The 12,429-nt window shown below is 36.8% G+C and overlaps 2 protein-coding genes across 7 annotated transcripts in view; both read left to right on the forward strand.

Moving 5' to 3' along the window:
• The first annotated feature begins 159 nt into the window (after window positions 1–159).
• Window positions 160–5,916, forward strand: tlcd5a (TLC domain containing 5a). 3 transcript variants are annotated; one of them, XM_079887108.1, is made up of 3 exons: window positions 160–417; window positions 3,452–3,662; window positions 4,782–5,916. In XM_079887108.1, the coding sequence occupies exons 2-3, from the start codon at window positions 3,467–3,469 to the stop codon at window positions 5,312–5,314; spliced, it is 729 nt and encodes a 242-aa protein (XP_079743234.1). In that variant the 5' UTR covers window positions 160–417; window positions 3,452–3,466; the 3' UTR covers window positions 5,315–5,916. The 3 variants fall into 3 exon arrangements, with proteins under 3 accessions (XP_079743234.1, XP_079743233.1, XP_079743235.1); XM_079887107.1 differs by having other exon boundaries at window positions 167–433; window positions 4,782–5,911; XM_079887109.1 differs by lacking the exon at window positions 160–417 and adding an exon at window positions 3,270–3,369 and having other exon boundaries at window positions 4,782–5,911.
• Window positions 5,917–6,891: 975 nt separating this feature from the next.
• The window catches only part of arhgef12a (Rho guanine nucleotide exchange factor (GEF) 12a), a 53,289-nt gene continuing 47,751 nt past the window's right edge, over window positions 6,892–12,429 (forward strand). For 2 of the 4 annotated variants that reach the window (XM_079885105.1, XM_079885108.1), the window contains exons 1-2: window positions 6,893–7,581; window positions 8,121–8,284. In XM_079885105.1, coding sequence (XP_079741231.1) covers window positions 8,253–8,284 — 32 coding nt within the window. In that variant the 5' untranslated portion in view covers window positions 6,893–7,581; window positions 8,121–8,252. Of the gene's footprint in view, window positions 7,582–8,120; window positions 8,285–12,429 lie in introns of all 4 variants that reach the window. The other 2 variants (XM_079885106.1, XM_079885107.1) reach the window with 2 other exon arrangements.

The raw sequence follows: 12,429 nt of genomic DNA on the forward strand, positions 1-12,429 counted from the left end.
CACAAAACACTATTAGGCCTAATTCGTAGTCATCCAGTGTGAAATGTTGACTACAAACAATGAGGTTTCCGTCGTCAAAGGCTCTGGTTGTGAGGGACGCTTTCTCTCTCTTTCGCGTTCCATACCAACAGAGGTCGCCCTGCTGTAGGGATGTGCCTTACTCTTTGTTGTCATCCTCGCTGTTGTCCAGTCGCTGAGTGACTGGGCGGCTGAAATGTGCCTTTTGTTTGTGTGGTGATCTGCGTACCATCTCCAAGAAGACGATGCCGGAGCTGAACACTGAGATCCCTCAATGCCTCGTGTCGGGTCCGCTGCTGCTCTTCTGTACGTGATGCTGAAGCGGGAGGCACGGAGGAAGACAGCATCCATGCTGAGCACTCAATAACTGTCCGGCCTGTCAATGAACATGCTATTGAGGTGACTATTTTAAGAGGTATATACATTTTTCCTGTTTTAAAAACAGATTTAATTTCATGGCTACACGTTTAAACTGCTTTTAATTTAATTAACCTCATCCAACCCACAGCTCAGAAGATTATTTTAAGACTGGGTCCATCAGTAATCTACTGCGAGCAAAGAATCTTAAAGGGATAGTTCACTCAAAAATGAAAATTCTGTCATCATTTTCTCACCCTCAGGTTGTTCCAAACCTGTATGAGTTTCTTTCTTATGCTGAAAACAAAAGAAGATATTTTGAAAAATATGGGTAACTAACCAAACAGTTGTGGGGAACCATTGACTTCCATAGTATGGAAAACAAATACTATGGAAGTCAATAGGGCCCAACAACTCTTTGGTTACAAACGTTCTTCAAAATATCTTAATTTGTGTTCAGAACAAAGACATTCATACAGGTTTGGAGGGTGAGTAAATGATAGAATTTTTGGGTGAACTGTCCCTTAAAGATCTCTCTGTGATGATAATTCCAATGTACTCTTATATTTATGAACTTTATTTATTAATTTATTTATTTTACATTTGAAAAGTGCGATTACATTGGACATTTCTATTTATTGAACTGACTTTTTGGTACCATAACTCTAGGGATGGGAATAGTAAGGAATTTCTGTTAACGATTCTTCTAATACGTTTGAGGAAAACATTTGGAAATAAGAAAAGTTTGTTGCTAAATGGTCAGATAATTGTATATTTCAACACACAACAGATAGGGGAGACCGGGTAGTGTTGTAACATGGGGTCAGTACTCAGTAGTAACACTGTCAGTTTGACACGTTAGAAAAGATCTGTGGTGATGACATCAATATCATACACTCGCGTTACCTTTTTCGAGCTCACAGAAGAAGTGGCATGTGACTGTGAGCAACACTGTAGATTTTATTACCAAAAAAACTGATTTTCTGGAAGGAAAGTAAAAACAAATTTAGCCTTAGCCTAGCCTAGCAACCATTGTATTATCGATACAATTATTTAACTTACATAACCTAAATTATAGCCATTTCTCTTGTTTAATTTGATGTTTTGCGTTCATGCTAAATCTAAGTTATGACTGTTTGGGGTGGGGATAGTTGTAACAGTTCATTTAATATGTTACAACCCCTTATGATGATTCCAAGTATCCATCAGGTATCAATCACATCCTCTGTTTTTGTGTTGCGCATTAAGAGATTTATGTGGTAAATATGTTTTCATTGTAGTTTATGCGCATGTCTTCTTATCAGATTATCAGATGAAACATTATCCGCCTCAATTGAGCGCATGTTTTTTTGTGCACATTTTTAGGATTTATGCTCATCTTGGCATTTCAATCCAGCAGTTTTTATGTGATATCGCAAAAGTGAATGGCAACATAGCCAGCGACTGAATGTGACAGGAATACAGTACAGACACAAACACACACAGCAGTTGTTTTTGTGCTAAATTTAAAGACCAAAAGAAATACAATATGTTTTTTGTATTCCAACTTTTTTCAAAAGTGATTATTCTTTGTTCTTCAATAACATTCTTGCATTAATTTAGATTATGTGCACACTGTTTCAGCAAATCATCTCTCATTGTTACATCCACTCCCAGCCTGTGTTACAAATCACCCCAGTATGGGGGAAGGTTGTAACAATGGAACTCTTTGTGTTTGACATTAACTCACACAATCTGTGATTGTGTAGTACACGTCCAAGTGAGTTTTATTTGTTGTAGACAAATATGGCTACCATGTGTCAAATTTTGAGAGATCTAGCACAAACAACAACCACAACCTGTTACTGATGCTCAAACAAAAACTGTTAATACCATCCCTGGTCTCCCCCTACAAGAAATCAGAAATACATCTTATTTTACTTTTTAATTTATAAGCGGTATCAATGCAATGTGATAATTATTCCTAATATCATATAAAAAAATAATAAACACAAAATTGGTAACACTTTATTTTAATGTGTCCCTGTGACAGTGTAATTATACATTTAAGTACTGACTAATAATAACAATTAACTACATGTGCTTACTATAGGGTTAGGGTAGGTTGCATGTAATTATGCCAAATAGTTATTACTATAGTAAAATACATGTAATGTGTAACAAGGACAAAATAAAATAAAGTGTTAACCACATATTTTATTAATTATTTTATTTAGATTTATCTATTTTTATGTTTTTAATTCACTAAAAGCAACCAGTTAATATGATTTAATGAAAAGGAGCAATTTATACATTTATTTTTAATTAAAAAAAAGTATTCTTTTATTGTATTTTTTATTGAACCTGTTATGAATAAGAATAATGGCCCGTTCACATCAATGATGATAACTATAATGATAAAGATATAGTAAAATTGTTCTAAATATATAAAGAATCCACATCACAACTAACGATTACAGCATAGAGATATTGAAAACTATATTTTTCCAGCTGATGAACGATAAAACTGCCAATCAGAATCCATCCTGCTTTAAAGAGCGTGAGACTTTAAAGAGGCAGACGACAAAACTGCAGTTCACTTATATGAGACAGAACGTTATCGTGCATTGGTGTGGATGCTAACATAGTTATTGTTGTCATAGTTACCATTCTTGGTGCAAACGGGGCTTAAGAACCCTTTCTCATTTCTCAAACCTATACATACATATCAATATCCTGATAAAGTAACTTAATATTGACATAGTTCAACTGCTTCACATCCGAGGTTTGGACAACATTTGGATAAAGAGCTGTGGATAAGGTTGCCACAGTTACTTTTGGTCTAGTTTTGACACACCCAGATACAAGCCAGACTCTAGTATTTCTCAACTGTTAATGTGAAATCCACTGATACCCGCTTCAGACATACTCGAGTGGTTTTACTGCTTATTCCACATCAGAATCAAAGGGAAAGTGCCATTTTTATACAGTCACTTAAGTGTTGTGGTGCTTCAAGTAAGTACTTTCATGAATGCATGCATTCAATCTAACATGATAAAGTGTTTTCTGAATGTGACAGCTCATTGTATTTGATTAGGTTCACAGAATAAAGATGTCGCCGTTGATGCTGGCAGTCGGAGTGTGCATAGCTGGGTGGATTGCTCTTTATGCTTTGCTGTGCTATGCAAATGGCACTTGTGGCTATGAATGGAACTGTCGGCTAGTTACACTATTCCATGGCATCCTTGCAGTCTGTATAACTGCTTACATTGGATACATAGATGGACCGTGGCCTTTCACCAACCCAGGCAAGATGTACCAAATGTTAATCTATTTAATAGGGGTGTGCGGCTGTTTAATGCAGCTCAGAGGTGGCATAAATGCATTTATACTGCAATTACAATTGTATAAATAATTTTGAATATTAATATATGGTTAAAAAACTAATTATACTTTAAGTATGACACTAAAATCATCAATAGGTGCTGCAAGTCATTCGCTGCGTCTGAAATCGCATACTAAATAGATACAGAATTGGATGAAGAACTTAATTTTCGACCGTTAAAGTCGGCATGAAACGGAAGTAGCGAAGATCTTTTCTTCTTCCCTATTGTGATGTATATCCGAGTGAAACAGCTTATCGAACAAGAAAAAATGTAGGGCGGGACTTAATTTCTCCATGGGGAATTGATTGGATGGTTGTGGTTTGCTATTGGTTGATCTCATGTGAGTGACAGGTTGTCCCGCCCTCACGCCAGTAAACACATCATCAGAGAAGAGGAGAGATGTCACTGCAAGAGGGAGGGGAAGTTATTTTGATTAAAGATTACTTTATTTAAAAAAAATACAATAATGTTAGTCATCCAGTTACTTTGCACCTACTGTTGAATTTGGACATACTACTCTTTTCACATACTGTTTTTCGACTAGGGAAGTAGGTATATTCGCTCTTAATGAGTGAGCCATTGAATCATTCAGTCAACCGATTCGTTCAAATGGCTGATTCATTACAAAACAAAGCAAGTAACTGTTAATGAATGGGTCATTGAATCATTTACTCAACCGATTTGTTCAAAAACACAGATTCAGTAACAAAATATCTCGCAGTTCTGCTGTGGCTTGTTTGAAACTATTTTCGTTGGTGAATTCGAACAAATGTGACTCACTTAATATTAGCATTTTGTTTACTGAATTATTAAATAAATCCAATATCACATTTGCAGTCGAGCTGATATTTGGCTTGTTTTTGTTTGAATGAAGTGAAATGCTCGATAATGTTAGCTTGCACATTGTTAAAACAACAATTACAATATTAGTATAGAAAAAACATATCGCACACCCCTAATATATTATGTTTATATTAGCATTGCTGTATTGTCTTTTTTTTTCATGGCAAATTCTCATATTTTCCTGTATATCTTCTGCAGGTACAAAGAACACCGCTCTGCAGATCACCGCTATGGTGATCAGTCTGGGCTACTTTATCTTTGACATGGCCTGGTGTGTGTACTTCCGCACCGAGGGCCTGGTGATGCTCGCTCACCACACCATGAGCATCCTGGGTATTATGCTCACTCTCTGGCTGGGGGAGTCGGGCATCGAGTCTTGTGCCGTGCTGTTTGGCAGCGAGATCACGAACCCCCTCCTCCAGACGCGTTGGTTCTTGAAACACTCTGGCCGCTACAACAGCTTACTTGGAGACGTGGTGGACGTTCTGTTCGTTCTGCTGTTTGTATTCATGCGCATTTTCGTCGGCGGCAAAATGCTGTACTGTGAGCTGATCTCTCCGAAACCCAAGTTCATCATTAAGATTGGCGGCGTGGCCATGTATGCGCTGTCCTGGGTGTTCATGGCTGACATCGGGCCTTTCGCATACCGTAAATCCATGGTCAAATACCAGCACTGGATGAATCGTCACAGGATGGCAGAGGTCAACGGGCAGGACGTGAAGAGAGACTGAAAGATCTCTTAGATGCAGCCTTCAGATTGGCCTCTCGTTTCTAACACTGGAGAGAAGAATGAGAATCAGCGTTACAGCTAATAAATCTCTGCCGCTAATAGATGTTTACATATTTTTTAAAAAGGATATCAGCCATTAAAGTTCACTTCTGGCTGGTAATATACACATGGGAAAACCCATGCTGTTTCAGAGCCCTTAAAAGTTTTTTATTTGCCATTATGATTAACACAAAATTCTTACAATCAAATCTAATGTGATATATTTGTACTCATAAGTGTTTAAACTGTTAAGTACTGGAAATATTTGATATTTTTGTAATTAGGAACTACTTGTGATACATTTTAATTAGTTATGCACATTCTTTCCCATTAAACTTTTAGTATGTGCAATGTTCAGAAATGATCATGAAACTCTACTAAATGTTTCTGGAAGATTACTGAATGCTTTGTGTGTGATTAATGACTTGAATGTAAAAGTAAATCCAAAAAGTCTTGTTATTGAAATGTAACCATTTTCAAATTGTGAAGTTGAGTGATGAGGTACGGTGAATTGATTACACCAGTTGATAAAATCAATAAACATCATCATCATCTTTGCAAATCAGTTTTAGTTATTAATGTATTTTGGGTGTTGTCTCATTCCACATGTCAGATTGAACATCATAACTAAAGCTACGTTCACACTGCAAACCTTAAATTATGTTGAAATCGAGTGTAATTGTTTCATAGATAAAGAAGTTCAGATTGGTTGATAGTTTTAGCACTGTAACTAATAACTCTAACTAATTTACCTTAGTGGCAAGAATCGTAATTCTGACTGACAAGACATTTCTTTTTGTACAGATCTACTAGCCTAACTTGAAAAATACATTAAGAGGCCATACAGAAATTCATTAATTCTGAATCAAAAATCATTAAGATATTTATGGGGTTTAATCACAAAAATGCCTAGGTGGTGTCACTCTATCACTTTTTAATGGACACCTTGCAGCCAATCAGAATCGAGTATTCACCCAGACCATGGTATAAGTACATTTACGTGTATTTTAAACAGTGTCTTCTTCATTTTATTATTACGTAGAGTAATTACAAAACAAAATCCATAATGCAAGTAAAAGGTCCAACTCAAGTAGACTAAAAAAGCGTCCATAACGCGTTGCAATTTTGCAAACGTCCACCAAGTGGCAAAGTAACATAACAGGTGAAGAATTTCGCACTCTTGGGCTTGAAGTTAATTTAATTTAACCAGTGACTGGCTCACATTTTCCAACGGAATAATAAACTCATTTAGCCAGCTGAAAATATGAAAATTCAAGACCTTTCCTAAAAACCCATGGAAAATGGACGAAAAGTGAACGCCTTGTCCGAGTCTCACACAAATGTTCCATTCAAATTATGTACGTTTTAGCGTCTTTATGAACAAAATACAAAAACGTCTACACTCAAAGCCATCCAAAACTACATTAAGTCATTTATCTGTCACAGACTCTCTTCTTTTAAAGCATTTAATTAGAGTTTGATTGAATCTCCGCGAAGAAGCAACTTTGAATAACCATCATCACTTTCGTAACACTGACTGTTTCTCAAATTCTAGTGAGCCTGACTACTTGTACAACATTTTTGTGTACGTTCCGACTCAGCTCAGCAGAGCGAGCGCGCGTGAGCTCGGTTGAATCGGAAATGCTGTCCATGCAGGCTCACTCTCTCACTAGGGTTTGAGACACAGCCCCGCGGGAGACACGGCAGCAGCACATCTCAACTTTCCCCAGTTTGATGGATCGGAACCTACAACCGCTAACTGGTTTTTAACGTGGACCATTGCTTTCATACGAGCTCGGTATCATTTCTAAAAGCATGCGGGGATACCCATGCGAACTTTAACGAGTGGTTTTGTTTATTTTGATGCTGAAGTGATTTCGTCGCCGCTCCATAGAAACTCTCCGCGAGTGACACGTGTATGAGCCCGTGCATTTTTTTCCCTGTCTGGGTGACTGTGGGATCGGTGTGGATGCCGCCGGCTGTTTGTTATTGTTGTTGGGAAAATAGCGCGTCTCAGTTTTGGAGTGGACGTTATTCGGCTGCTGTTAGCTTTAGCATAGCAAAGGCCTTGTCTGCAGTCTCGTTTTGCAGTACGGGTTTCAAACTGCTGTAGTGTTGGCTGTGGACAGCATTAGGAAACTCCAAAGTGAATTAATTTCCAAAGCAGTGCAACTTCGAGCTGTAGGAAGTGTTTCGACTTCACCTGGGAGCTGCTGCTGAAATACGAAGGTAAATTTACAGCTGCACAATAACGAAAAAACACCAATTCTGAGTTATATTTTGCTTAAATTATTAAGCTGAGCTGTACAAGCCTCCTGACTGGCTATAGCCTACTGTTAAATCTAACAAGATAATACGTTTTGTATTTATAGAACATATTTTATATGTTTTATTTATATTAATTTCAAGTATATTAGATGTAACGTTAGAGTTAATGTTGTTTTTATGAACCGTTTTTTGTTTATTTGTAAACAGCACCACCTCTGGATGAACCAAAATGTTATTTGAGTTACTGAGTTACCAAATAATTTGAGTTATTTGGTGTTGGAAAATATCATGCATATTGTTTATGTGCTATTTTTTTTTTACTTTTAAAGTTTTTAAAACGTATTACATACTTTTATGTTGTCTATCATATAATGGCATAAGTGTATGGACTTTTGGGTGTGTTTTGAATATGATTGTCTGGAATCATTTGGATTGAATTGCGGTTTTGGTGAACTGCATGGAATCTTTTATAATATATTTTCTGTTTTTTTTCTAATTAGAGAACCTCCTGGTCAACACAACAGAATACGGATGCAACAGCCTCATGCAACATCAGAAACCGATGCTTCTCCTGATGCATCTGAAAATGACTATAGGATATAGGACGAATAACAGCTAAAAACAAAAGCCCAATGAGTGACACACGGTCCACAGTCATTGACAGGTATGTATGAGTTATGTTCATGTTATGTGGACAAACTTGCTTCTGGTCTTATCCTACCATATACTTAAAGGTACAATATGTAAGAATTTTGTATCAAAATATCCAAAAACCACTTGCACAGTGTTATATATTTCTTTCAGTTGTGTACTTCCATTATGTTAATAATGTTTCCAAGAATTTGTAAATTCAGAGAAATTCTCAATTTTAAAAAGTGCCCGTCCCTGTTCACTTGTCGCCTGTCAATGACGTAATATCCGCGTTATCCCTGGTTTCCGCTTGTACTGTCATAGTAACCATGGCGACAGACGTGGACAACTGCGTAGTGCGTAACGTCTAGCGGCACCCTGTTGTTGTTTCGTTCAAACATTATGGACTATGGCAAGCAGACTTTGGGACAAAAGGAGAAATAAAACGAGGATCAATATCAGCGTGGCGTTTTCGAGATGCCGAGAGCTCCTTGTCCGCGACTAACTTGGACTTGACTGAGCTTCACAAGTAACGACTTGACAGGGACGCCGCTCTTGCGTGCACTTTATTAGACAGGTGAGCAAATGTACATAAAACAAATCAATGTTATATAGCTCAACATGATGAAATGTTAGAATATGATCAGTATGTTATTCTAATGTTGATCTAGCTTCCTGCTAGTCTCATATAGCAAACAAACTAACACATAGAATAACATTATAACTTTCAACACACTCAAATGCTGTTTAGTATGATAGTGTAACGTTAGACCAAATGAAACAGCGCTGTGTTACCTCACAAGTTTCATTTGTCTAATAAACTGACCTGTGTGAGTAGTAATTCAGCACTTGCGGGTTGTTCGGTAGAATTCAATGTCCTTATTCCTTTATATCTGCGGGACTCGCGTGTGTCGCTGATATCCGTCTCTCATTAGCAATCGTGAGCTGCTTCATACCACAGTCATGTTAAAAAACATGAATGTTTTCACTCATCCAAAAACATTATTAGATCCATCAGCATGACAGCAAGTCCCATCATTCCACTTATCACTGCATCATCAACCTACGCCTTTGTTATTGTAAGAGGTTAGCGACCCCTAGCGGCAATTTTTTTTTTATTGTAGCTTTAAGTGGACACCTTTATGTTTTTATGAAATCTCTGAATAATGAACTGTGTTGGTCAGTATTGAGCTTTTATTGGGTTTAGTCTTGTATTTATGTGTGTGATGTTGGTCATCAAGCCTGTTTCTTGACCAGGTTTGTGCTTTACTTCCAATTTTGAGAAGTCAGTTTCCATTGGCAAGTCAATGAATATATGAGAATTTGGATGCACTTAAACATGTTATTAGGTTTGCTGGTGTGTAGTATAAATACATTCACAGACATGTTGCATCTGCCATGTTGACATTGTTTTTTGACCCGTTTGTCTTTTGACCTATCAGCAGTGAATATTCAAGTTAACAAATGCAATTTAACCATGATGTACAACTTTCTTGGTACCCATAGCACTTGAAAAGAGCCATTTACTGTAGCTTAAAGTACTCTGAGTGTCAACTTTTTTTGACTTTGACAGCTCCTGTGGCATTATGGGAAAATTTCCACTGGTTGAAGACTTTTGAATCTCAGCAGATACAATAGTTCTGTGTTTTTCCACCTACTGTTTTGTGAATAGTAATACCTCATATTTTGACATATTATTCACTTGAGGTACTGCTGTTTGCATACTAGTAGGAAACTACACATAACATGACCTGTGTTATTTTAGTATTATTTATATACTTTTATAGGTATTTCTTAATATTTTTAATGCCTTTTTTTTCAGTTTTCATTTTAATTTTAGTTTAAGTTATAGTCATTTTGTTATGTGCTTTTGTCATTTTTATTAATTTGTAAAAAATATTTGTTTTGCTTTCCCCCAGATTTTAGTACTTCAACTTATTTTATTTCAGTTAGTTGCAAAGGCAACATTTCAAATTTGTATCTAATATTAATATTTTATTTTATTTCAGCCTTATTTAAAAAAAATATGTTTTAATACTTTTAGTTGTATTAACAATAATGACAAACCCGAACTGCTTTCTTTTTGTGCATGTTATTTTTCTCTACAAGTACTTTTTAGTACTACCTTTTATTGTTGATTGTTCTGTCATTGTTGGCTTCGAAGTTCGTATGCTTGTGTGAGCATTGCTGCCATCTTGAATTGTCCATCAACCAATAACATGCTTATGTTTGGTTTTGTGTGGTTTAATCCTGTCATGTTGTTGCTTACAGCTTATTTTGAAATTCATATCTCAAATGTGATCCAAACTGTCTCTGATCTCATTTTAGAGGCCAAATGGCCATTCAACAATAAGCCTAAACCATTTTCAGTTAGTGGCAGGGTTGATCATTTCATATTATATACCATATACCATTGTAGCATTGAATTGTATTTCCTTCGATCATTTCATTACTGCAAACCTCACAACTGGTTTAAAGTGTTATGCGCTACTTGATTATTGCTTTTTAGACCATTACACAAATCAAGGGAGAAGTCTTGTCTAACTTCATCATACTGTTATTTGCTATTGATTAGATTCAGACTTTTTTTTTATAAGTGTTTAGTGGAAACCAAGCCATGGGAAAGTTCAATAAATGTATCAATAACCTCTATTTGTCCAGTACTCGCATACTATTCACTCATGATGGCTGAAAAAAGTCAGTCAGAGAGTGTTTTCTAATGGTAAACTTGGCCATTCGAGCAGCTCTCACAGGTCTTTGCCACTGACGTCACTGTGGAACAGCAGACTGGTTGTCTGTCTGGGCATCTCCATGATGACAGATGTGCTTTCAGTGTTGTAGGGATTGAAACATGAGTGATAGAAGTTAACTCTGAGGGAGAGGCTCGCTTGTAAGGTTTTGTTGATATACCTTTCCATCTTGTAGAGTTCCAATATCAGGATGGAAGATGATTGGTTTTCCTCTCATCTGTTATCACTGAGAGGAATAACTCAGTAACACTTTTTTTTCTCTCTCGTAATTCTCACTATAACTCGCAGTTGCAAGTTTATATCACAATTCTGAGAACAAAAGTCAGAATATCAAGTTTATATCTCGCGATTCTGATTTCTTTTATACTGATTTCTTCTATAGACTGCTGCAGCAGAACTGTCACTTTTTGCCACCAGATAGGCTCCGCCCACAAAACATGTCATAGCTGTTTGCATACACCCAAGTGGTCTATGCATCTTTTGTTACCGCCAGCCTTGTGCTGTTGTGTTTTAATCCTGAGGTTATGCCAGTTCAAAGTCATTTGTTGTTTCTTTGTGTCTTGACATCATTCGCTTTCACCCACACACTGCAGAATTACATGTAACCCATAACAGGATATCCTGCAAGCAGATTGGTTAACAGCTTTTCAAGTGTGTGAACCGATTGTTTTACCTAGACATCATCTCATATAGCATTTAGAATTGAAGCAGCAGTTTATTGTAAATCAGCTTATCATAGTAAAGCTTTACAGCACATTGAATGTACGTGCCCTCAAGTTTTTAAAGGGCACCTATTATGACTCTTTTCACAAGATGAAAAATAAGTCTCTGATGTCCCCAGAGTGTGTATGTGAAGTTTTAGCTCAAAATACCCAACAGATCATTTTTTACAGCATGTTTAAATTGTAATTTTTTGGGGCTCAGAAAAACGTGCTGTTTTAGTGTGTGCCCTTTAAATGCAAATTAACTGCTGCTGCACGGCACAGGGGGCGGAGCCTCACGAGCTCGCGCTCAGAGTCAGGACAATCTCATCTGATAATATCAGAACAGAAACTCTCAGTCGCGGTGTTCATTTCGACTCGGAGTCGGACAATAATGCCCACAGAGCCAGAGAATATATGCTGTATGGACATAGAACAGGTATAGTTTAGTTTAATTACGGTTATAACTTATTTGTCATCTGCTTTTATCCACTAATACAAGCCTGCTGTAGCAAAACCCGTCCGAATGATGACCAAAATATACTGACGAGTTCAGTGAAGTTTATTGTACATCACACAAAAGATGAGCGTTAGTTTTACTCCAGAGAATCTCTGTAAGAGCTGAATAAACATAGTATAAGAAGTGCGAATTAAAGTCTTATCCATAAACTTTCCATTTCATTATCAACAACATACACAGCGAAGTACACAAAACACTCGTTACAACT

Source organism: Squalius cephalus, assembly GCF_949319135.1.
Source record: "Squalius cephalus genome assembly, chromosome: 11".
NCBI lineage: Eukaryota > Metazoa > Chordata > Actinopteri > Cypriniformes > Leuciscidae > Squalius > Squalius cephalus.

Coding starts and splice junctions, on each gene's coding strand:
- tlcd5a (XM_079887108.1), top strand. CDS start 3,467: ATGTCGCCGTTGATGCTGGCAGTCGGAGTGTGCATAGCTGGGTGGATT. Junction 3,663..4,781: donor GTGGCCTTTCACCAACCCAG/GCAAGATGTACC, acceptor TATCTTCTGCAG/GTACAAAGAACACCGCTCTG.